The sequence below is a fragment of the Melanostigma gelatinosum genome, assembly GCF_949748355.1.
Source record: "Melanostigma gelatinosum genome assembly, chromosome: 22".
Taxonomy (NCBI): domain Eukaryota; kingdom Metazoa; phylum Chordata; class Actinopteri; order Perciformes; family Zoarcidae; genus Melanostigma; species Melanostigma gelatinosum.
Genome location: NC_136655.1, coordinates 3,701,414 through 3,727,281, shown reverse-complemented (window position 1 = coordinate 3,727,281; position 25,868 = coordinate 3,701,414). Strand labels below are relative to the sequence as shown.

Below are 25,868 nucleotides of genomic sequence, written 5' to 3'. Positions count from 1 at the left end.
TAAAAAAGTCATGTCGAAAAAAGTCATAGTATAACATGTCGAAAAAAGTCATAGTATAGCATGTCAAAAAAAGTCATAGTATAGCATGTCGAAAAAAAGTCATAGTATAGCGTGTCGAAAAAAGTCATAGTATAGCGTGTCGAAAAAAGTCATAGTATAGCGTGTCGAAAAAAGTCATAGTATAGCATGTCGAAAAAAGTCATAAAAAAGTCATAGTATAGCGTGTCGAAAAAAGTCATAGTAAAGCATGTCGAAAAAAGTCATAGTATAGCATGTCGAAAAAAGTCATAGTATAGCGTGTCGAAAAAAGTCATAGTATAGCATGTCGAAAAAAGTCATAAAAGTCATAGTATAGCATGTCGAAAAAAGTCATAGTATAGCATGTCGAAAAAAGTCATAGTATGGCATGTCGAAAAAAGTCATAAAAAAGTCATAGTATAGCATGTCGAAAAGTCATAAAAAAGTCATAGTATAGCATGTCGAAAAAAGTCATAGTATAGCGTGTCGAAAAAAGTCATAGTATAGCAAGTCGAAAAAAGTCATAAAAGTCATAGTATAGCATGTCGAAAAAAGTCGTAGTATAACATGTCGAAAAAAGTCATAGTATAGCGTGTCGAAAAAAGTCATAGTATAGCGTGTCGAAAAAAGTCATAGTATAGCATGTCGAAAAAAGTCATAGTATAGCGTGTCGAAAAAAGTCATAGTAAAGCATGTCGAAAAAAGTCATAGTATAGCATGTCGAAAAAAGTCATAGTATAGCATGTCGAAAAAAGTCATAGTATAGCGTGTCGAAAAAAGTCATAGTATAGCATGTCGAAAAAAGTCATAGTATAGCATGTCGAAAAAAGTCATAGTATGGCATGTCGAAAAAAGTCATAAAAAAGTCATAGTATAGCATGTCGAAAAGTCATAAAAAAGTCATAGTATAGCATGTCGAAAAAAGTCATAGTATAGCGTGTCGAAAAAAGTCATAGTATAGCAAGTCGAAAAAAGTCATAAAAGTCATAGTATAGCATGTCGAAAAAAGTCGTAGTATAACATGTCAAAAAAAGTCATAGTATAGCGTGTCGAAAAAAGTCATAGTATAGCGTGTCGAAAAAAGTCATAGTATAGCAAGTCGAAAAAAGTCATAAAAGTCATAGTATAGCATGTCGAAAAAAGTCGTAGTATAACATGTCAAAAAAAGTCATAGTATAGCGTGTCGAAAAAAGTCATAGTATAGCGTGTCGAAAAAAGTCATAGTATAGCATGTCGAAAAAAGTCAGTGTCAAAATAACGTGTGTGTTTCAATGGAAAGAATGATTAGACATTGGGCGTAGTATAGCATGTCGGGATCCTAATAGTTACATTAAGTTGTATTTAAACGTTGGTTCCTTTTCTGTCTTCCAGACTGGGAGTACAGCCAAGGCTTCATCAGTGAAGACATGGTGAGGGAACACCTGCCTCCTCCCAGTGACGACAGTCTCGTCCTGATGTGTGGACCTCCGCCGATGATCCAGTTCGCCTGCAACCCCAATCTGGACAAAATCGGCCACTCCAGCAGCCGCAGGTTCAACTTCTAGACGTCCGGGCGTATGAGGACGTTCAGTTATACTCTACCCTGAAAGCATTAAAGCACTCGTACACACAATATATTCATCATGCAACAGCACGGACCAATTAATGTAGGAAAGTATTTGGGAGATGGAAATGTGGATGTTTTCTGAGTGCCTTAACACTTGCGAAGCTTTTTTTAATGCATTGTCTAAGAATCGCAACCACCTGCTTCATTTATGCAGAATTGTATTTAATCCATTATTGCTGTTCTGAATGTGTTGGTTGAACCTGCCTTCTATCTATCGTCACGTCAAAGATGTCTATTTTGCTAAAACATGTTTGCGACATGAAGTCTTTGCTGCAACATCTCTGAGCTGTTTCAGGAAGATGCTACTAAAAATGAGACAAAGAAATGCGTTTTCTCCTTTTTTATTAACATTTAAAAAAAACAAGACTTTGGTTTACTTTCACAATAGGAAGAGTATACTCAACGAGAGACTGCACCTACAATGCTCACATTCTTATTTGTGCTTTTAGAGGGCCAGGCCTCCAGTCTTTATGCTCATCGCTCAATCAACGGTTGTAGCTTCACCTAATCCTCAAACCATTATCTCACAGTATTCAAAACCCAAACTACGTGGCTAGATACCACTCGAAGTAAAGTGAGGATGTTTGCTGTAATTTGAATCCTAAAGATAACTCTACGTACCACATTCAAACATGAATCGGACTGCAGCTTAGGACTTAAACAGAGTACTGCACTCAAAAGAGAATACAAATGTTTCAATAATAAGAGGTACATTAATGCAATCAAACCTTGCATTTTTAGTTCATGCATTATATTTTGGACAGCATAATAAATATATATATAGTCATGAACGAGGAAAATACTGGAACAAAGTCTCAAACACCAGAGTTGTGATCGGTTTCTGCTGCGTCGCCCTCGTGAAAAAACTCATCTTCCTTCAGCATGCTCTGAAACACAGAGACTCAGGTTTGTACTCTTGTTGGTCATTGTTCTACCCCATGAATGGTAAAAAAAACCACCAGTTTATTGTCATGTACGGTCAGTATCTCACCGTGAGATTGTTGATTTCCTCAGAAAATTCTCCTATCTGTCTCACGGTCCCTTCAGAGTCTTCCATCTGCCAAAAACATACACAAACAGGGTCGAGACACATTGTAAACACTCCGATTCATGACATGTTAGGGAATATCTCCGTACCTGTTCCAGGTGGTCGAGGTGTTCCTCATAGATCTGGAAGCTGCTGCTTTTGGGCATTTCCACGTTCATGGGGCAGACGTACTCTTCGCTATCGTCCTGACGTTTCTTCCTCAAAGTGCCAAAACCACCGAATGACAGGCGTCGAGGCTGCAGGAGGAGAAAGGAGACGATTAGCAGCGGAACATCAGATTCATATTCAAGTAGAGCTGAAACAATTCATTGATGTGTTGTTTGTGTCGAGTGGACGGGCAGATACCTTGATCTTGGCGGTGGCGCTGAGGACGATGTAGTCGGGGTTCTCCAGACAGTCCCGTTTGAGCCGCTGCGCCTCGGAGCCGACGAGCAGGTGGAAATGTGTTGCCAGGTGGCGTCTCAGCAGGGTTTTGTTGGGAGGAATGTTGAGCAGGAGGGCGAGTGCTTCCACGTTGAAGCGGGGCTCCAACACCTTTTGGAGCGTGAAGACATTTGAGAAAACATCATGGTGAGAGGTCTGATGCGGGGCGGCATCAACAATAAATAGCATTTCAAACATTCGTTTTCATCTCCTCACCATCAGTCCACCATGAACACCGCTGCCCCTCAGGTTGGGAGCGTATTCTGCCAAATCCACGGAGCGCAGCCACTCCATCACTCGGTGGTTGGTCCACTGGGAGATCTCTGCTGGTGTCATGTTGTTCTGGACAAAAAAAGAGAATTTTAAATCCCAAAACCCAAAAGCAGCTTTAAAACAAAAAGGGAGAAAAGAGTTGTGACTTCCTGTGCGATACCTCGTCAGAGGGACGTCGCCGGAGACAGTTGGGTTCGTAGCAGTTGAGGCGGAGGACCTGGATCGCCCTCTTGATGCTGAGGTGATGGAGAACACTGCCCACCTTCAGGGACAGCAAGTCCTCCTGGGAAACAGCCACGGCATCAAACAACGGGAAAGTTCAGCCAGAATATTAAAGAATTATTAGGAAACCAAAACAAAAGGTAAAAAGCTCACCACGGTCATGTAGTGCAGCATGCATCCATCAACACGAGCCTCGTCAAAGTGGCTTTTGTACTGCGGGAGGCCGATGTCATCCAGCCACCCTGAAACACACGTTTATTCATGAATGAAAAACAGCCGAGGGGGGGAAATCTGTCGTTTATATGAAGCAAGACCACGTCGCACTCACTGGTCACCCAGTTGTGGTCCAGTCTGCCCTTGAGGTCGTCGTCCTCTGACCGGAGAGCCTGCAGAGACAGCTGCAGCTTCTTCCTGTGGAGAGGGTGCTTCATGCACAACTCCTGAGCAGGGAAACGGAGGGAAACGTTTACAGCCTGCAGCAAGTGATCTAGTGTCGGGCTGCCACTGAAGAGCACTTTCACTGTGGATTATGTTCTTCATTAATCAATTAGTTGTTTGGTCTTTAAAATGTCAGAAAATGGTGAACAATGGCGATCAGCGTTTCTCAAATTCCTTTTTTGTCCACAACTCAAAGATATTCAGTTTACTGTCACAGACCAATATACAGATTTTCTCTTAAAAACGTACAGAAATCGATCAATAAAACAGTTGACAATTAATGCTTGCAGCTCTAATAGTGTTGTCAGAGTATGTTAACAGAGTTTTGGGCTTTGGAAGCTAAAGGTAATGGTAAAAAACTACAGTTTGTGTCTTCAATAACGTCTTGATAAATAAAACCCTGAAAGACAACCTTCCTACCTTCTCCAGATCGTGTTGCGACGCCCTCAGCAGCGTTTGTCCCGATTTGATCCAGCTCTGACCCTGAGCGACGTATAAGCCGAGGCCCTGCTCATGCAGCCACGCACACACTTCATCTTTACTCCACCGCGAGAAAGGAACTTCAACAACACTGACGGGGACAGAGAGGGAGTATTGACCGCCACGAATCAAACCGGCACAACCGTCGCAAATGTCGAAAAAGTCAAAATATAGCGTGTCGAAAAAAGTCATAGTATAGCGTGTCGGAAAAAGTCATAGTATAGCATGTCGAAAAAGTCATAAAGTCAAAATATAGCATGTCAAAAAAGTCCTAGTATAGCATGTCGAAAAAGTCATAAAGTCAAAATATAGCGTGTCGAAAAAGTCATAAAGTCAAAATATAGCATGTCGAAAAAGTCATAGTATAGCATGTCGAAAACGTCATAAAGTCAAAATATAGCATGTCAAAAAAGTCATAGTATAGCATGTCGAAAAAGTCATAAAGTCAAAATATAGCATGTCAAAAAAAGTCATAGTATAGCGTGTCGAAAAAAGTCATAGTATAGCATGTCGAAAAAGTCATAGTATAGCATGTCGAAAAAGTCATAAAGTCAAAATATAGCATGTCAAAAAAGTCATAAAGTCAAAATATAGCGTGTCGAAAAAAGTCATAGTATAGCGTGTCGAAAAAATCATAAAGTCAAAATATAGCGTGTCGAAAAAAGTCATAGTATAGCATGTCGAAAAAAGTCATAGTATAGCATGTCGAAAAAGTCATAAAGTCAAAATATAGCATGTCAAAAAAGTCATAGTATAGCGTGTCGGAAAAAGTCATAAAGTCAAAATATAGCATGTCGAAAAAGTCATAAAGTCAAAATATAGCGTGTCGAAAAAAGTCATAGTATAGCATGTCGAAAAAGTCATAAAGTCAAAATATAGCATGTCAAAAAAGTCATAGTATAGCATGTCGAAAAAGTCATAAAGTCAAAATATAGCGTGTCGGAAAAAGTCATAAAGTCAAAATATAGCGTGTCGAAAAAAGTCATAGTATAGCGTGTTGGAAAAAGTCATAAAGTCAAAATATAGCATGTCGAAAAAGTCATAAAGTCAAAATATAGCGTGTCGAAAAAAGTCATAGTATAGCATGTCGAAAAAAGTCATAGTATAGCATGTCGAAAAAGTCATAAAGTCAAAATATAGCATGTCAAAAAAAGTCATAGTATAGCGTGTCGAAAAAAGTCATAGTATAGCATGTCGAAAAAGTCATAAAGTCAAAATATAGCATGTCAAAAAAAGTCATAGTATAGCGTGTCGGAAAAAGTCATAGTATAGCGTGTCGGAAAAAGTCATAGTATAGCGTGTCGAAAAAAGTCATAGTATAGCATGTCGAAAAAAGTCATAGTATAGCATGTCGAAAAAAGTCATAGTATAGCATGTCGAAAAAGTCATAAAGTCAAAATATAGCATGTCAAAAAAAGTCATAGTATAGCGTGTCGAAAAAAGTCATAGTATAGCGTGTCGGAAAAAGTCATAGTATAGCGTGTCGGAAAAGTCATAAAGTCAAAATATAGCATGTCAAAAAAGTCATAGTATAGCGTGTCGAAAAAAGTCATAGTATAGCGTGTCGAAAAAAGTCATAGTATAGCGTGTCGAAAAAAGTCATAGTATAGCGTGTCGGAAAAGTCATAAAGTCAAAATATAGCATGTCAAAAAAGTCATAGTATAGCGTGTCGAAAAAAGTCATAGTATAGCGTGTCGAAAAAAGTCATAGTATAGCGTGTCGGAAAAAGTCATAGTATAGCGTGTCGGAAAAAGTCATAGTATAGCGTGTCGGAAAAAGTCATAGTATAGCGTGTCGGAAAAAGTCATAGTATAGCATGTCGAAAAAGTCATAAAGTCAAAATATAGCATGTCGAAAAAGTCATAAAGTCAAAATATAGCGTGAGCCGAGGCCCTGCTCATGCAGCCACGCACACACTTCATCTTTACTCCACCGCGAGAAAGGAACTTCAACAACACTGACGGGGACAGAGAGGGAGTATTGACCGCCACGAACCAAACCGGCACAACCGTCGCTAGTTAAGAACTGCACCGCCGCCTACTTGTGTTTAGATTCACGCGACCAGCCGAGCCGAGGGCCGGCTGTGGCTCTGACTCCTCCCCTCCGGAACTCCGTCTCTGCTTCATCGTCCAGGTTGAAGGAGCTGGAGTGACTCCTCTTTAGCCTGCAGGATCACATCATGAATGAGCAAATAGATCATCGTCTCATGTTACCTTTAAGAACGGCTGACACACCCTGAATGTTACCTGCCAAAGAACTTCATGAAGCCTTTGGACTTCTTCTTGGTTTCAGGTGAGGACGGCAGCAGGGCTCCATCGGGGGATTTCCGCGGAGGAGCGCCGGCCAAGTCCAGGTGCTCTGTGCCTCTACGTTCCGCCTCAGCTGTAAAAGTTATGACACGCACGTTAACATGACGCACCTCAACACAGCCGGATCAGATCAGAGTTTACAGCTGCAGACGCGACCACCCATGCAAAAGAGCAGTAAACTACTACGATACCACTCAGAGTTTCTCATTTACAGCGAATGAGAAATGCTTCACTACTTGACTGGAAAGTACCAACAGAACGTCTTCATTGCAGATGGTTTAAAGTCATGGATAAGGGACAACTGGATGTTTCGTAAAGGAAATGATTTAGAGCACCTTGTGGATAGTTTTAACTCTTCAAGCCCTTCCATATGCGTCAAAGGAAACAGAAAATCATTATTTGTTGTGGCTGTGACAAGGTGCTCCATCAGTACGACAGCATGTGATCATCGGACTTCAGAAAGTTAAAATGGTCACATGGCAGAGTCACAGTCTTTATTCACATCCAGCTGTGTAATCCAGAGCTGCTCTACCGTACCCAACGCAGGTGCACTGGCACTCCGGGTGCGATCTTCACAATTTACAAGGGCCGAGAAAGAAACACGAGGATCAGTACCGAAACATAAACACACATCTCAACATGCAGACAAACATGTGATCATTTTCGAGGAGCTGAGAATCACCCAGGTTCGGAGAGCTGGTTGTCTGCTTGCCTCCACGCAGCTTGAAGAAGCCGCGGCCGAAAGAAGAGCGGGCCTTCTTGGTACCAAAGCTCCCATCGCTGGTTCCGAGAGGAGACGAGGAACTAGGTCCTGCTTTATGTTTGGTCTTTGAAAAGAAAGAAAATACAGGAGTTTAGAGAAGCGAGGACATTTAAAGATGAACCATTTCACCTTTAAATTCAAGAAGTACAAGAGAGAGAAGCGTAGTTGCACCATCTAACCACTAGGTGTCAGAGCAGGACAATATCATACAGTGTGTCCTGTATTTATGAATATATTAATACACAGTCATTCACTCAAAACCAAGAGAACCTACTCACATGGACAGATTCACAAGCAACACTGAGTGTTTAAGTTGTTGTGAATAACATGATCACGTGAGGCTCGTGTTACTTGGTCCTGCTCTTACCTGCTCGGTGCTGCTCGGCTGTGGGACGTCTGAGGAACTGAAATAACAAGTATTCAAGCGTTTAAAGCTTAAAGAGTCCTGAAATATCCTCACCATCAAGTACTGTAGCAATACAGATGTGTGTATGCAGACATATCACAAAATAAAAAGTCAGATCACGGGTGTAAAGATCGACTGAAAGAAAAGAGTTTCTGTAGAAACGTAGTGATTTCCCTTAAAAGTTACATGAAAAAAGAACAAATCACACTTTGCTGTGTCAAAATAATGATGAAGAGATTAAAACTGAAAGACAGCTTGCTGGCCTTAAGCTGCAACTACTTCCAAACGTTACAGTACATTTTAGATGCGCACACACACACACACACACACACACAAGCTGCTCTTATCAGGACCGTGTGGGCGTGCACAGACTCTGCTTTCATTAACATCTTCTGGACTCTCCTCATATTGTACTATAATATGTAATGTGCATTATTGCTGCACAGAGGTCTGATCAGCCAGGATGCAGATATGATTCATATTTAGAGAACTGTTACTTTCACTGAACTCTAAAGCTGCTTTTTTCACCCACACATCCAACTGTTCAAGACGCGTTGGAGTCTTTCAGAAATGTCTGTGAACAAACTGTCCAAAGCCTCTGCTAGAACTCATTCAGATGTTGTTCTTATATCCAGAGCATTTCATTTCACCCGGGAGAAGAGAGGGAGAAGAGAGAAAGCAGAGAGAAAGAGGGTTTAATGAGACGCAGGAACTGAGTTTTACCTTTCGACTGCCTGTAACAGCTGTTCTCTGTCCAGGTCGTTCATCTCAGAGAGCACTGCTATACATGGAATAGACTGACAACACAGAGAAAAACATCATTCATTGAACATATATTCCCCAACAGCAGAACAAATAAGAGGCAGATAAGAGGGAGAGTGGGAGGCTGAAATTGAGCTTTTCTAAAAGGAAGTCTCCAGTCTGGGTTCCATCCTGTGTGCAGATTGTTTGGACAGAGGTTGTGTTTACCTCGCCAGAGCTTCTTCCTGCCTCCCCTTCCAACGCCGGTGTGACCTGATCCACCTCCATGAAGACGGAAACCGAGGGATCGTCCGGGATATCGTCATAGTCATCGTCTGAGGGAGGACAGTTAGGACCGTCATCAGGCTGCCATAAAGCATCGCGATATGAATCTAAAGTCCAGGAACGGAGGCTCTTTCTTCTTTCCTGAATAATGTCATTAATGTATCCGTTTACTGTACTTTACAGACATTGTATGTCTCATATTCTCAGCTTATAAACTGATGTAGTGAAGTCATTGTTTATGTTTCCACTAATACAGCGTATTATGAATAAAATGATGCTCGACATAATTTCACACACTGCCTTCGGCATTCATTGCTCTTTCTCAAATCGTGAGGAACTGACAGCTGCAGACTCTCTGATGAGAATGAAACAGGCTGACCTTTTACCGGCTCATCCTTGCACTTCGTGAGTGACTCCTCCAGCTCCTTTATCCTTTCTTCCTGCAGATAAACACGCACGACGGTCCAGTTACCACCGCTTGAAACAAACCAAAGCCGCTGATGACCACAGCGTCACATCACACTGTACCTTCACGTCGTTGGCCGACGCCAGGGACTCCAACACCATCTTCATGTTCAACACTTCTGTATCTGGAGGAACAAAACACACACACGTGTCATGGTGGCTTTGACAAACTTTGGTTTAAGTTCAGTGTCAGTCACTCATTTCTGAGTCCAAGTCATTGAAAAATCATCATTTGTTTTGTCGCAGTCGGTTGTTATTTTCTCAGACATGTGACCCGGTCGGGGGGGCGGAGCTTTACAGATTTGATCTGGTCAGTGAACAAACAACCAGTGTCTGTACAGACAAAACACAAGCCGATCAGATTACACTGGAGAACACGTGTTTACAGCAGACTCCCCCTCATTTAAATCACGGCGTTCCTCTCCCATCAGAGAGGATTAGATAAGGCCGGCGGTGGGAGGAAGGAGGAAAACAGATGTTTGGTACGGAGCCGACGGACAGACACAGGGCCTCACATCGCCTCATTATAGTTCAGACTGTCCGTGAAATAATAATGAACGGGGCGATCTGGATGAAAACAATGTAGCCGTTGTGTTTGCAGCGAGGATGCTGGAGGGGGATCTGGTGTTGTTGGAATGTGAACTGTCTGTTTGTCTCATCCCTGTAAACCCGTTTGTAACATCAGGCTCCCACCTCTCTCTCCTCCCTCGGCTCCGTTGTGGCTCTCCACCCTCAGTCTGCTCTGGTCCTTCAGCCTCCTCAGCTCCTCCTCTCGCTCCTCCAGCTGCCGCTGCAGAAGCTGCAGCTCCTCCTGCAATCAGAGGAGACGCAGAGTCAGCATTCTGGGATTCTCATCACTGTGTGTGTGACACTTGGGGAGACGGATGCAATCAAAAAAAATTACTTTTTAGTGTCCACTCGTGGTTTTAGAATAACAAGATGAACAGGAAGGACATGACAAACACGTACAACACATCCTCATCACTAATTCACTAGTGAATTCACTATTCACTAAACTGTGGACTTGCATATAAAACGACCACAAAGAGTCGCATCAAAGGAAGATTCAGATAACAACCGGATTGAAAAGTTACTGAAATTAAGAAGACGCACCGATTAACACGATGTGAAGCTTGTAAAAATGGTACTTTTAGTCACCTGAGTAAACAGAATGATTGTGTAGATGTGTTGATACATTAAAGAGGTTCTGAACCAGGTAGGAATCCTGAAACCGGTACGGGTGAGAGCACTTACAGCGAGAGTGGAGAAAGTCAGGAAAGCAGTGCGCAGCAGTGGAGAAGCAGCAGGTTTAGAGGATCTTAAGGGCCAGAAAGGAAGAAGAGGACAGGGCTGGAGATTAAACCTCGGTCACCTCATCGCCAGTGAACCGCTCACTGTTCCGCTTCGGACGCTGGACAGGTTAGCATGTTGCAGAAAGACGTTAAAACCACAGCGGGTAAAGAAAGGGAGCAGAGAATAGATGTCGGAGGGGAAATCACAGCGTTTTTAAACACGCAATGAAGCGTCTCAAAGGATAATTCACATCTGCTGTCACGGACGAGTGTAAAAGAATCAAAGCGTCCGCTATCTGGAGCTTCAGCACACTCACTTTGGTAGCTTTGAATTTCTTCTCACACTGCAGTCTTTCATTCTCTATGTCAGTCACCCTGAACCGCAGGTCCGTCACTTCCTGGTACAAGCCCTGGGGACGAGAAAGAGAACTCCCATTTACCCATAAAGCTCAGAGAGGGGCAGCTTCATGGAGGCCGTGTGGGAGAGAGGTCAGAGGGAGAGAACTCCTGCCAAGAGCACCAAACATTATCTTCAGGCTGACGTCCCATCGGAGAGAATCTGAGAAGCTAAATCCACAAACGAAGACGGATCCCGGTCTGAAGGTGAAAAGGTCACGGTCAACTGCTGTCAAACTGCTTTCATCTCAATCAATCAGCAGCACTGCAGGAGGCGGGAGCTTTGGAGTCATAACGATGAATCCCTTTGTCTTTGCTGAATGGAAAGCGTGTCAGCTGATCCTGATTAGCATCGTAAATACCAAAGCCAATCCTCATGAAAGGGCACGAGCCTGCAGCGCCGTGAAGAACTTTCTGTTATTTGATTTGTTGCTTAAAAGCGAAATATATTACTTGAACCGAGAGAAGAACATCGATTTGTTGTTAGATTGTGTGTTATTCATAATTCATGGACCTCGTTGAACTTTAATTGAATACTACTGTTCATTGGAGAGAGTTCTGACAGTACATGAGTTGTGACTGAGAAGGGTTAATAAATCAGGTGCTGCAGGTTTAAACAAATACAGAAATCAGAACACGTCAGCGCTGCCTGGATGGGACTGACCGGCTGTGTTCTCTAGAGCTCGATTTAAAGCTTAACGGGGAAAATGGAAACAAAAATAAACACACGCAGTTGCATTCAATTTGGACTTCAACTCCCTTCAGAAGTCTACTGTCTGGAAACATAATATCCCCCAAATACATGTCCCGGCTAGTGGACGGAGTGGATGGAAACTATAACTCCCACAACCTTTTAGCCCCTGAGAGGGGGGAGAGGGGGGAGAGGGGGAGAGGGGGAGGTATGGGCGGGGGTGGGCTCTGGCAGGAAACAGCTGCCGGAGCACAAGGGATGTTTTAAGCCTCTTCTGTAACCCTTAAAGGAGTTCACCCTGAACCACGTGACACATCAGAGCCCTCCAGTGGAGTGAGACCGACCTCAGTGACTTTACAACAATGACCGGGTGGCTTCCGGGATCCAGAGTCACGCATCACATGACAGCCAGCTGCAGGTGCAGCGGAGAACTTCAGCTGCACCTCTGCTGCGCTTCGCGCGGCGGCACATCGTACGGACGCGTCGGTACCTCATTGTCCCTGTGATCTCTCTCCACGGCCGTCAGCTTCAGACTGGACACCTCGGTCATCAGCTCCAGCTTCTGGGTCTCCAGCGTGGTCCGCTTCACCAGCTCCTGTGGGAGAGGTAGACATTTTGAACTGGACCGGGATTGGACTGTGTTACCTGCAGAACCGAGGCACGGTGACCCTGCAGAGGCCTTACCTGCTGCAGCAGATCCTCGGTAGCATTGAGCTTCTGCCGATGATGATCCAGGCACGTGTCGAGGTCCCGAATCTTTTCACCCTGCACCTCGACCTGGTCTGTTAGAACACTCACCTGGACAACGGAGAGACATCGGCGTCAATCGCACAAAGTACTTCTGAGAGCACGCGCTGTAGGTCCTAAAGAACTACAGCTCCCAGCTGTTTGAGGAAATGATTTGTTCCTCCTGGGGAAGAAAGCGATGCACTCGTTGTGACCTCGTTGTGAAGGATGAATGCCTCTGTGGGGCTGAGGGCCACAGACAGGGCAGGGACGAGGGGAAGGGTTGAGGGACGGGTTGACAAACTGTTGGTTCTGGTTGTTTTTATGGGATTTGTAGACACAAAGAGACTAACAGAGTAATCCTTCACCATTTAGCTACAATGCCACCATTTCATTCATTTTGCAAGTGTTTAGAAAAAGGAAAACAGCATCGCTAACCTAAAAACTAATGAATAACATTTACTCTGCTCCTCAAACTATTTGGTCTTTTCCAACGATCAGAAGATCTGTTCAGTCTTCATCGATTTGTTTTGAACGAGGGAACCCATGCTTCATAAAAAGGCCACGTGGTGACAATACAGATCATTTCTTCCCATCCACAAAACAGACAAATAAACAAACCAACAAACGGCTCTGAGAGGGCGGTCGTTTCTCAGCCACGTAAAATACTGCTGAGCTGCGTATTCAGGAGAGTTGTGCTCTCTAACCTGAAGAACAAGACACTCTTTGTCACACTCCAGCCGGGACAGGCGTTCTTGGTAGACTGCTTCTGAGCCGTGGCCGTTGGTCTGAAATGAGAAACAACGTGTGCTGGTTTCTGTTGTCTCAACAAAGCTGCTGCATTTGTTGCACGACTTCCATGAGGTTTCCAACTGTTCTTTCTGTTGAGCCGGGAGCTCGTGAAGGCAGAGGGGGGGGGGGGGGGGCGGGCCTTTGGCTATCATGTTGAAATACGGTCCAGATGAAAACACACACCAGCCTTGAGCCACATGGATCTTCTAATGGGTGCACATCCCTTAACTGGATAACTACATAACCTCCCCGACAATCAGCTCACGTGCTTTTCCCTTGAAAACCACGTGAGTTGAGTTTCCAGAGAAACATGTGAGGGTCGATATCACATGAAAGTGATTTGAAAATTGAATGAAAAGCGTCCTCGTCTCTCCAACTCACACGGAGAGACGAGGCCGCGAGGGAAGAAAAACAAGCGCCTCGGCCAACTATCGCCGGGGGTTTGGAGGATGGAAACTATTTGCAGCAGGACTCCTATAGAACCTCCATCATTCATAAAGCACGTCATAACAGCCCTTCTCCAGTAAACAGACTCAGCGTATCGGCAGCGGAGAGATGCCGAGCGGTTAAGAGGGTGAGTCACACCAGGCCAGCTCTCAGAGACGCTGGTGTTGTTAGACAGACGCTTTATAGCGACAGTGCTGTTTGAGATCGCCTCAAAATCTCATTTGCAACAGCTGCGTCTGCGACGCATGAAATGACGAGCGTTAACGGCCGCGGAGCGAGAAAGGCGCCAGTATACACGCATATCTCATCTTCTGTTTCAAACACGTGCAACAGCCGCCACACCGGCCGTGGAGGGCGAATGGCCCTTTATAAACGGAGCCGTTACCAGTCGTCCCTGCAGCCACTCTACCAGCCCGTCTGCGGTGGAATCGGGGATTTGACATCGCAGGTTGTTCCTCTCCTCGTTGTCCATGAGCTCCAGAACTCCGCGCAGGTCCTCCAGCAGGTGCAGCACCCGGAGGCCCCCCAAGAACGGAGAGGTGGGCGACTGGCAGTCAAAGAGCCCGTTGGAGTAGTCCATGGCCTTGGAGCCTGGAGCGAAGAGAGGAAGAGTTGAGATGTGAGATAACAATGAGAAGAACTCGTTACGCCACACAAATCATTGAGCGAAGTTCAGAAATATTACAGCTGCTGTTAATCTAATGTGTTCAATCATCAAAGTAATCAAAACGGCAGGTTTTATCATAAATAAATAACAACAATCGGATACACAGACAAAAACATCTAATTTCTTACAGTCGCTTATTTTTGTACTTGTATCTAAAATAAGTATATAAAAGATGGACTTAATTCCCTCTGAGAACATTCAGTTCTTCACTAAAGACTTTGACTTTCATTCAGCATTCATTTCACTCCTACACAAGTTCATGTTTTAGCACAATAACAGCGTCAATAACTGTCCTCAGGTGCTTAATGGTATTCTCTCCACCTCGGCATCACACACACACTCTCCTCGGCTTTCATCAAACATCGTGTGACGCTGTATAATCAATTAGTGGCAATTAAATCTCCTCCTGTATCTGTGGAAACCAGATTGTCTGATTTGTCTTGGAAGCAAACGCAGCAGCGTGTCGACTGAACTCGAGCGCATGATGTTCCCACCGTGTGCCGCCGCCGCCGCCTTCTCCTCACCATCTGTCGTCCGTCCTAAACGCCACAACGAAGACGTCCAACGGTAACAAAGAGGGGGCTAAATAAGTAAATATACAAAAAAAAAAAAAAAGCATGGCTTCCCCCACAGTAGCGAGGGAGTGGGGGGGGGGGGGGCTCGATGACGGCCGTGGTTTCTGCAGCAACAGTGGGGATGTCACGTGATCGGCTGCCTCGCTTCAGTTGGAAAGGTCGGCGCTATAATTACACACATCAGCGGAAAAATTGGGGATTCTGAAAGTGAAGCCTGCTCTGCTCATCTGCACAAGTCCACAGTACGCCAAACTCACAGAGCTTGAATAATCACTGGTGTGCGTCACTGCGGGGACAATGGAAACTTTCTCATGGTGGAGGAATGCAGCGGAGGCCGAAAGGGCCAGTGATCCAGCGGCACACGTTCAGCGTTGCTCCAAAACCTTTATGTGTGTTCAGGGGATCACGTTAGACTGCAGGTAGAAGGGGACATTGTGTAACCGTCTACCGTCAATGCTTTCCAGATGTGGGCCAGACCCTATAGTGTGCCATGCCCACTGGTCCTAAAGCCCACGTGCACCATGTGGTTACCTGCTATGATCCCGTCCATTTGCTCCAAGGCGGCGGCCAACATATCGCTGGCGTCGGACATCATCTTGTGCTCAATGAATCTGAAAAAAACATGAAAATATGTCATCCTCCAACAATGGTAAAGCATTGTAGACTAAAGAGAGGATGTGGTATTAATATCTCAATTAGTCCTGAACATGGAAACTCAGCGAACGTAAGATCTCATGCTGGGAAACATCCATCTGCTGAAGAAGATTGTACGATTGGATCAAAACTCCGTAACAACCACTAAAAAGAGCCGTGTGATGAAAGGATGCATGAAACTAAATAATAACCTCTTCATGTGAAAACAACAATCAGATGAATCAATAATGAATCATTAGTTTAAGCTCTAATCCCGTGTATTTCTACAGGTCAAAGCGTTGCTTTAGTTCTGAACTAGCGTCACTGTTCAACTTTAAAACCTGCCTGCGTGTTTTTACATTTACCAGCTGTCAAAACAAGTGTTATCACTGATCCTGCTACGGTTAAAGCTCTAATTCTTCCTTTTCAAAAGGCTGCTGCATCAAATTAACTCTGCAGTCTGCGCCACAAAAAAACAAAGTGATCTCTGGGACTTATTACCCAGAAAGCCCCATTTCCGGCGGTCACGGGTGCTCATGGGCGGGCTCCTGTCTGGGATAGTGCCACTACTCTCCCAGGGGTCTCTGGCACGTAGCATCGGCATGCTCGGCATCTCAAACATCCATAACAACGTGGGACAGGATCCTCCATGACCAAACACGCATCGCTCTCTCCTTCACTCGCACACAAATCGGATTTTAAAAACACACAGAGGAACTAAAGACCAGGACTATCACCATTGAAACAGTGGCTCTGCTTGTTCAGAAGTCTCATTGTGGGGGGGGGGGGGGGGGGTCACAGTGTCACCCCCAGCAGGGTACAACATTAAGAGCGTACTCAAACCAACGGCCTCAACATGAGCTGGAGGCTGCTGTTGGAACAAGGGGCCTTAAGTGCTGCATTTCAACGACACACCCCACAGAAGGGAGAAGAACGCCACACACACTGCTTTGTATCGGCCCCACTCGATGAATGCAACTTTAAGATTCATCGTGAACCGAATTCTCGCGAGGAACACTTGAAACATCTTCGAGCCATCTGAAAGGACAGCACAGGACTGCAGGTGGATAAGAACGCCAGACAACACCTCAAATAAAGAACAACACGTGACAGCTCTCGCCTTCCGACGAATACTTTTTCCAGAGTTTGATGGAAACGCATCACTCCCTCTCACCGGGGTGGAGGATGTATTTGGTCAGCTGCTGGTTTCACCCCGCGAGGGGGGGGGGGGAAACCTAAAAGCTTGTTTCTTTTTCCAAAAAGACACTTTCTGTTGAGAATCCAAATATATAACAAACGGCATGAAGAGAGAAGCGCCAGCGTGTGCTGCTGTCTTGCGCTCTACTCGGCTGTCTCTTCTGGTCACGGTGCGACCCACGGGCGGAGAGATGACGCTCATCCCACCGTCCTTCCCGCCTCGTGATAGAAGCCACATCACAACTGGTGTCATGGGACTCAAGAGAAACTCTTGAGTGGAAACCAGAGATTCACTTCAGCCAATGTGCAACTTCCAGGTTTCATTCATGAGCCAGAATCACGTTTGCACAGAAACTTTCCACGTGAGCAACTTTGTCCGTTCTGACTCGTAGTAGCAGTCCCTTTAAAAGGCCCGGCTGAGATATTTTCCACTTCCTCGCGAGTCACTGACGAGCCGGTCGTCCGTGAAGAATCTTCAGACTAAAAGAAACCCCTGAGGAGAAAAGCCGACAGACGAGGGTCCGTCTCCCGAGCGGCGTGTAGCGCCGTCTGTAATGATGATTGATAAGAGTGGAGGAGTGAGCGCTACACGCATTCCTGAGCAGGTTAGTTATCCCGAAGAAAAGCAGACGCCGACGCCTGGTACCGACATCCCCCCCCCCCCCCCCCCCCCCGCATCCTTCACACTACACCCAGAGGACTGGACTCTAGCTGCTGGTGGTGTTACTCAGTTTGTCAATGAAACCATAAAAGAAGACAGAAGCAGACGAAGAATCGACTGTGTTAGCACGTGTCTCGGTAATATACATCACCCTGCTGCTTTTAACTACCCGCCAAAGCACAACATGTGCATCAATCCACCGCAGAAAATAGTCCCCAATAGATGCATTATTTACTCCTGATCGAGGGAATTACAGAAGCTCTCTCTCAATAAAACGATAAACTTGTGATCTGTTTTTAACGGTTCACGTCTTCACCAGGAAATGAATGAGCTGGTGGATGAGCGCCGCAGACAAGGCAGGCAAGTCAGAAAGTATTGAGAGATAAAGGGATCACATTGTGTTGGTCGACCTGTTTTAAATGATCCGATGCAATCAATCTAACAGCAACACTTCCTGTCTATTCGATAGAAATACAAATGTGTCTGAAAACTGAACTTGACTGCTGCACGGTGGTTTTAACATCAACCAGATGGAGAGAGGGCGGTATGGAGGGGGAGGGACACTGCATCTGCAGAGAAAATAGACTGGGATTACTTGACCCTGTGCTGAGTGGTGGGGCTCTAACACACACACACGTATAAATACACAAACACACGCCTCACACACTCCGATAGCTCACTTCCAGCTGTGGTACAGATGTGCATTTCAGAACTGAACTGGCTGAGAATAGTAACAGAGCAGCATTAGCTGTTGTAGTACAGTAACTGGTCATCGCGTGGTGGATCACATTGTTGCTTTTTAATAAAAATAAAAATGAGGTTGTCTCGTCTGAGGCTGTCAATCAAAACATTGTAATATATTATACTGATGGCTGGTGAAAGTCATATTTTCAGAAAGAACTCAAACGCTTCCTTTCATAAATGAATAGTTTGGCTGATGAACTATGAGGACACAATGCCAACATGTCATCATCATTCATCACCAGCAGTCTCTTGTCCTGCTGGTTATGAATAATACACAGCGTATATTAAACCATTGGCCTCCGCCGGCATTTGACGAGAGTCAGATTTGATCCTTTACTCAAAACGGCTGTAAAACTTATTATCAAGAGAAATAGAACGTCAGATTTCATTGCTGCTTCACGAAGCCACCGGAGCAGTTGTGTTGTATTGTAGAAAGATATATCGACCATCCTCAGCTGAATGTAGTCAACAACAACAACAACACTGTAGAGCAGCATAACTACAGTTCCATCAGCTCTCATATCCTCATGCACGATGCTCTCTCTTGCAAGAGGTGTTCCTGAATAAATAAAGCCTAATTAACTAAACTATCAGGGATATTAGCAAAGGGATTTGGGGCAGTCAGGCTTGGTAGCAGTTTTGGATTCCCGCTCTAAGTCGATGAGTCTTCTTGGTCTCAGTCAACGAAGATTACTTTCGTCGATGAAACTCTTTTTTCATGCTGAATGTCGTGTTTCCATGAAACTCATCTCTAGTGAACACAGGATTTAAAGAGGTGCTCTTCTGCGAGTCTTTGTGGAGAAACTCAGTGTTCGAGATCTTTATTGATCGGTGGACTAAATCGTTTGAGTGTTCGTCAACTCAGCATTTCTTTGGTCGAGGGCGGCCCTGATGATGGTATTGATAGGAGTAGTTGCAGTAACATTTAGCGTCTCAACTGACACTTAATGTTCAAGCATGAGCTGCTGATGATTATTTATTATATATTAATAAAATGTTAGAAAATACGAAGCTCCCAGAGCCCCAAGAACAAGTCTTCAAATGTCTTATTTTATCCGCTCAACTGTCAAAAAGCCAAATATATTCATTGTGCGATCATATAAGACCAAGACAAGCAGCATCGACATATTGATCCACGAATTGTTTCAGCTCTAACCTCAATCAGCTGCAGTCCAACAGCAGTGCTGAACGTGGTGGACATGGAGCGTGACCCGTGGGAGTCTATCGCTGGTGGAATCCAGCCGCCGGCCTCTGTTTACCTTTCCCCCTGACAGATGTGCAGTGGACTTTAAGTTTGGGCTGCTGTGAGGTCAGACTGTTTGACAGCAAGGAGCAGCCATTCAACCGCACGGAGACCCCCGGCACAGGCAACTCTTTGTCTCTCACAGACTCACATGATAGCGCCTGATCTCAAGTTAATGCAGTTTTTGTTCCATGCGGCCCTCGACTCAGCCGCCATCACAGTCAGGAAGCACATTGGAGGGGAAAAAAACAATAATTGTGGAAAGTGCCGGGAGGCAAGAAGAGGAACCGAGTAATAAAAACAGACTTTCATTGCGTCTGTTATCAAGGACTCGGCACAGAAGCTTCCCGAGTCGTATTTAGGGCACAATGTCGCAGTTGCTGCTGTAGAAGCAGAATGAGGTAGACCATAAACAGAGGCATGCCTACATTCAGGAAGACCGTCACTCAGTCCTGTCAGGAAGCGTTTCCTGGCACATACTGGAGAGACGTCTTCCTCTTCACCCCCGGCACTGACCGCACTCACAAATCTAAACACTCCTAAAGCCACTCGCACAGCTCATTTATGAACCCGGGCCCTGTAATTAGATTCTGTAATGAGACAAATGTTTCAGATTAAGCTGAGATTTTAATTTGATTTCAGAAGCAAACATCTCAATATATCATGAGACTTTTTAAGCGACACCTCCCTTCCTTCAGAAGACACCACCACAAGAGAAATGTACCAAGAATGCAAAGAATGCAAATTTCTAGACGTGTGGCTCCAAGAAAAAGAGACATTTAGGAAGTAGAAAGCTTTTGGATCTGTGCCATGCTGATCTTATACTGCAGGCAATACAAACTCGGGTCAATAACGGACTCTGCCTCCAACAAATAACTGCCTGTTGCCTGAGAAAAACAAGATGATTGGCGCCTTAAACGCTCACTGAGCGATGTGAAATTTGAGTTTTAATACGCCAACACGTCCAGTGTTAACATCAGCAAGCAGGCGTGCAACAGCGTGGATACAAATATGGTTATTGTCAGAGAAGGGAATAAAATCCTTTGTTATGCTTTCAGTTCTCGGTCCGGAAGCCGAGACATCATCAGAGTAGCGAGGAGGGCTGCCAGCAGGTCATGCAGCGCCTTCAGGAGGGAGGCTTTCTCCTGAACTACTTTATACGACAAAGGCTCACCAAACAAAGGCTGCGCAGGTCTGAGATTAAGCAGACACTGGACCAGAGGCAGCTTTACAGTGCTGCCACTGCCTTTGACACAGATAATGTGGGAGGTTCACCGCTGTGGCTTAGAACATTAATGGACATGATGCATGAATTAGAGGTGGTCAAACACCATAAAGAGACCATTCTAAACTATAATGTACCAAAGCTGAGGAGATATGATTGTCTCTGTTGACACATTGTTTCTTCTTCTCTGTGGGTGGTATTTGTCATGATATAAAATAGGTTCATTGTGTTTTATGGTCATGTGAAAGCAATAGTGATACAGCTGTTCTTGATTAGTGAACTAACTCTGCCTTAAACAAAACCATGAATAAATAGTAAAACTCTCAAGGATATAAGCTTATTTCGTCTGATACCATAACAAGAAAGTTAAATATTAATAGACCACAAATACGGTTAATAGTGTAAGCAACGTTGACGTAGAAATAAATGATATATTAGATAACGTTAACATAACCAAAGTGTCACTAAGAAGTAAAAAATGAGCTACGCTAAATTCTGCGTAACAAACATTCTGGAGCTACGCTGCGTCCAATTAAAATGAGTTTAACGCAATTAAGTTAACGAAACTTTTAAACATTTAAACTTCGGTTTAACTTACAGTTTTCGACCAATAAATGAAGATCCTGCAGTCTCCGGCGGCTTTACTCCAAACACTCTTCACAGGAGCTTCATGGTCCCGTTTCTCTGTGAACTGAACTTTTCATCCAGACCATGGGGATCCAAACTAAAATAGACATTTCGAGCGAAGTCAAGCTAAAAAGAAAATGCCACGGGGACACTTCCGGAAAGAAGGCCTTCACAATAAAAGCGGGAACCCGGGTCAATCGCTGGTAGTGGTCCCAAGATAAATGGGAGGGGATACAAGCAGATTTAAGAAAGAAAAACATAATCCTAAATGTTTCCGCCTTTTACTTGAAACTATCTTTTTTGTGAGTTTTAATTTGTTTCAGGCCCCGAAACACTCAAATCAAACGACCTAAGGAGGAAAATTCACTGTTTTTTTTAAGGGATTAAAATAAAAATGATTAGCTAAAACAATGTGGGCATTGTTCCTTGAAGTGAGGAAGTGAATTCAATGTTTGGGATTCAAATCCGTACTATTTTGAAAGTCCGTAACGGAAACAGTATATGTTATACCATCGGCTTAACACTGCGCATGCGTTGAACACCGACAACGTCGACGCGCATGTTAATATTGACTATTTACTTATTTTGCACGGTTCAAACACGTGGACCCTCCAAAGCAGATAAAACCCTCAACTACTGTTAAAGTATTAGGACAAAACGAACTAACATGCCAACAATATATTTTCAGAATTAATCGGATACTATTTGAATCGAATGATCGAAGAGGAGGTTTAAAGTAGACCATAGATATCATAGATATCAGCTGTAAAGCCTGAAATCAACTCAATGAGCTGCAGCCACATCCCAGTCTTCAGTGCTTTTTTGATTAAGGTGGTTTTCTCCACATCTGATTTGCACTTCTATGGTTTGATTTCATTTCTATTGTTGAAGAAGAGATAATGGCTTTACCTGGAGGCACTTTATGATTGCACTCAATGAAACGTGAAGCCAAGGAATCAGTTTCTGTTGAGTTATTTTATAGATATCTTAAATTAACTTAGAGTGACTTCATTTTAGATTTTCTTTGCTTGGTTTTATCCTTTTTATATCTGTTTCTTCACATCATTTCTCTCCTGGGTGTCACTAAAATCTTATTATGTCTTCAATGCAACAAAGACAAACAAAGACAGGATGTAAAATTGTGTAAAAACACTAAACACAGGACAGAATATAAACATATTGGAAGGCAGAAGGCGTTTCACAGTGAAACTGAGCAGATTGTGCAAACTGCATGAGGGAAGTGATTACAGTATCAGACTGTTACCGTATTCACAGCATCAGCAGGGACGAGGAAATAAGTGGTGAGATAAGTGAGGGCAGTTCACGAAAGACGAGCGGAGCTCGAGCAAAGTGGCCAGTGCGTGGGCGGCCGGCTGGGATCAAACTGAGAGCAAATCACATTCCACAGGGTGCAAATTAAAAGCTCGATTCTTGGCGGGAAAGGTCATCTTGAGTCCATTTGAGAATGATCACCTGTTGTTTTCCCAAAAAACAAATCGCTGTAATTCTCCTGATAAATATGTTCTCACACACATTATCTCTGCAATGCAACAGTTGGAGGTTGGTGTGTGTGTGTGTGTGTGTGTGTGTGTGTGTGTGTGTGTGTGTGTGTGTGTGTGTGTGTGTGTGTGTGTGTGTGTGTGTGTGTGTGTGTGTGTGTGTGTGTGTGTGAGAGATGAAAAGACAGACCAGCAGGTGGAGTTAGAGGTGTGCTCTTGATCTCTGGAGGAACTCAACCTTAAGGAGCCTTGGCTTCTTATAACACAGCAAGAGCGCGTACTGTAGACATGATGTAAGACTGTCCCTGAAGCAGAACAGCTGATTTGTCTCTCTGTCTGCAGTCTGCAGGAAACGCTGCATGGCGGTGTTTGATTTAATGATACGTACACTTAAACTGCACTGACTTACTGAGGAACACAGTGAGGACATTTCTGTGCCATCTAAGCTTTTTCTGTACGATGTCTGCAATGAAGTCTTACTCTATCACTGAAGATCATCTTCGTAATGGAGATCATGAGTGTGTGTGGATGTAAGGTCGGCAAGGAACCAAATCAGAGGATTTTTTTACCCAAATCACAGGCATAATTTTGACGTAACGTAACGATAGTGGAATTTTATGGTGACGTTGACAAATAATCTGTATTTTACGTGGATTGTTTGCTGCTGTCTGAAACCAAATCCACTTTATAATGTCAGCTTGGGTCCCAATAACATTATTGCATCCATACTTTTCCAGATCTCGCAAACCTCAAAGGAAATCTCTGAGTAAATATCACAAGTTCACCCCAAAATCAAAAATACTACTTTCCCCTCTTACCTATTTATCCATCTCGTTTGTTTGGGTGCGAGTTGCCTTGTTTTGGAGATTTCGGCCGTAGAGATGTCTGCCTTCTCTCCAATATAATGGGACGATGTGACATATTACAGCACTTACTGCTGATGAAATCCTCAAGTTGATTGAAGTCCTGACGCATTACTTTCCATTTGAGGGGAAATGAATGCTGCTGAAAGCTTGAACTTGGTGTTATTCTGGCTTCATGGAGTCTTTTATCAAGAACCATCTCCGGAGACAAACGTCCCAGAGCATCCTATCGCACGGCATGATTTTAGTGGCCATGGCAACCTTGCTGCTTGGAAGTACAGCTATACAACCCTGTGAAATATGTTTCATTTCTTTGCGTGGGTCAGAGAGCCAGAAGCGACTCAACGCGGCTGAATTGAAGTCAAGTTGGTCTGGTTGAAGCGGGGGCGTTGGGCACCGTGGCGATGTCAGGTGCTCTTGTTGGAGCACGTTAATGGATGTGGAAGCACTCAGGTTACAGAAATATCCAGCAGGGCAAATCATAACTCACAGCTGAGTCACCTGCCGGTGCTGAACGCTGCATTGAAACCTCCGCATGGTGAGTTTCTTTTTTTACTCTCAGTACACACAGTGAAGACAAACATCCACAGGTGTCCAATGATCAACACTGAAAACAACCATTCGCTTTGGCCAATTCTTTTCACAGCGTGAGAATTCCAGCGTGAGAATTGTGAAGGACAGCTGCAGAGAGACAATCTGCGTTTGACCCTTCACTGTGCTGCTGTTGTCAGCAGGAGTAGGAAGTTGAATAACGCATGAAAGGGCTGCATGAGGTCACAAACTGTAAATCCAGATAATTGCCTCTTATTCCTCTCTGTCGTTGGCTGCTGCTGCTGCTCTCGCTGTTTATGTGACGCCTTACAGCTGCTGCCTCTTCTCTCTGGAGTAAAATGGAATGAAACAAAAGCTATCTGTCTTGTCACCTTGTTGCGCGCAACAGTTTAAAACCGCAATTTCTTTTTTTTATCACTTGTTCTTTATTGCAACGCCAACGAATTGTCGATAATACAGCACGTTTCCAATTACATTTTGATTATTTAACACAGCCACTCCTCAACCCTGCCAGCCAGACTGAGCGTGTTTGGTCCCCAAAGGGGAAAGATGAGAATCATCATTTATAAGATGAACAGCTGAGTCCTTTGGTAACCGTACCCCCGTTAGTTCTGCTTCGTGCTTTACTCTGCCATTAATACTGCATTTATACTGTATGTTTCAAGGAATCTTCCTCTTTAATTCTTCTTTATACTATTCATATATTTATATGAAACACACTTAAAAAAATTGTTTTTCATAATTTACTTATATGTTCTACATATATTGTGTTTTATACAAAAACTGTGCACAGGAAGTGGATATAGTCGTTGTGACGTTACCCATTGGTTTGTGGACGTTTTGAGGCCTTGAGTTGAGCATTTTGGCCGTCGCCATCTTGGTTTTTTGGAACCGGTGAATAGAAGTGACTATATTTGGACTGCAGAGGAGTTACGAATCACCGTGTAGCCCCGCCCTAAAGCATACTCTGCTTTATGGTCTGTTTGACTCTAAATGGACCTTCATTCACTCAATGAACATCATGCTGTGTTGAAGAAGACTTGAAGCTAGAGATTGAGACCATAAACTCATGTTCACAATGTTTACTGAGGGAATAAATCAAGAGAGAAGTAGAGTCATTTTCTCATAGACTTCTATACAACTAGAGGAGTCGCCCCCTGGTGGACACTAGCGAGAATGCAAGTTTAAAGCACTTCAGGATTGGCTTCACTTTTCAGAACCGGAGCATGCCGCCCGGTTATATATCGTAGCATTATGTACATCACTTACATTTGACATCGTCCTTTATTTCTATTTTTCTTGTATTTCCCTTTACTAATATATAAGAGCAACTGTAACTTACCAATTGGGCAAAATAAGCAATATGAGTCAGGTACCAACCTCATTTGTCTACTTCTCGGCATCAGATGCGCTCTATGCCAGTGATTGATTCTGACCAGCTCATGATTCCTTTCAAAAACACAATCAATGCCGACTGAAGACCAACAAATGCCGACGCTCTGCTCAGACTCTCACGCCAGAAGAGCTTCTTTCAGTCTGGAGTGACAATGCAGAAACTGA

General features: G+C 44.0%; 1 protein-coding gene across 3 annotated transcripts; it reads right to left on the bottom strand.

Annotated features, from left to right (window-relative positions):
• Window positions 1-1,960: 1,960 nt before the first annotated feature.
• On the bottom strand, window positions 1,961-21,450 carry ppfibp1a (PPFIA binding protein 1a). Of its 3 annotated transcripts, none has more exons than XM_079294721.1 (25): window positions 21,366-21,450; window positions 15,596-15,675; window positions 14,208-14,413; window positions 13,291-13,371; window positions 12,542-12,655; window positions 12,348-12,452; window positions 11,088-11,180; window positions 10,172-10,289; window positions 9,542-9,603; window positions 9,393-9,453; window positions 8,957-9,063; window positions 8,711-8,784; window positions 7,949-7,985; window positions 7,501-7,645; window positions 6,756-6,891; window positions 6,551-6,673; window positions 4,449-4,599; window positions 3,919-4,030; window positions 3,744-3,832; window positions 3,529-3,651; window positions 3,312-3,437; window positions 3,018-3,206; window positions 2,762-2,908; window positions 2,616-2,681; window positions 1,961-2,511 (listed from the first exon to the last, which is right to left on the bottom strand). In XM_079294721.1, the coding sequence occupies exons 2-25, from the start codon at window positions 15,657-15,659 to the stop codon at window positions 2,440-2,442; spliced, it is 2,601 nt and encodes an 866-aa protein (XP_079150847.1). In that variant the 5' UTR covers window positions 15,660-15,675; window positions 21,366-21,450; the 3' UTR covers window positions 1,961-2,439. The 3 variants fall into 3 exon arrangements, with proteins under 3 accessions (XP_079150847.1, XP_079150848.1, XP_079150849.1); XM_079294722.1 differs by lacking the exon at window positions 21,366-21,450 and adding an exon at window positions 16,872-16,952; XM_079294723.1 differs by lacking the exon at window positions 13,291-13,371.
• Between the last annotated feature and the right edge of the window lie 4,418 nt (window positions 21,451-25,868).

Excerpts from the sequence above, each read along its gene's own strand:
- ppfibp1a (XM_079294721.1), bottom strand. The coding sequence starts at position 15,659 with ATGATGTCCGACGCCAGCGATATGTTGGCCGCCGCCTTGGAGCAAATG. Across the intron at positions 3,833-3,918 it reads GGACCACAACTGGGTGACCA|GGTGGCTGGATGACATCGGC; the intron begins GTGAGTGCGACG and ends CGTGTGTTTCAG. Across the intron at positions 3,652-3,743 it reads TGCTGCACTACATGACCGTG|GAGGACTTGCTGTCCCTGAA; the intron begins GTGAGCTTTTTA and ends GCTGTTTCCCAG.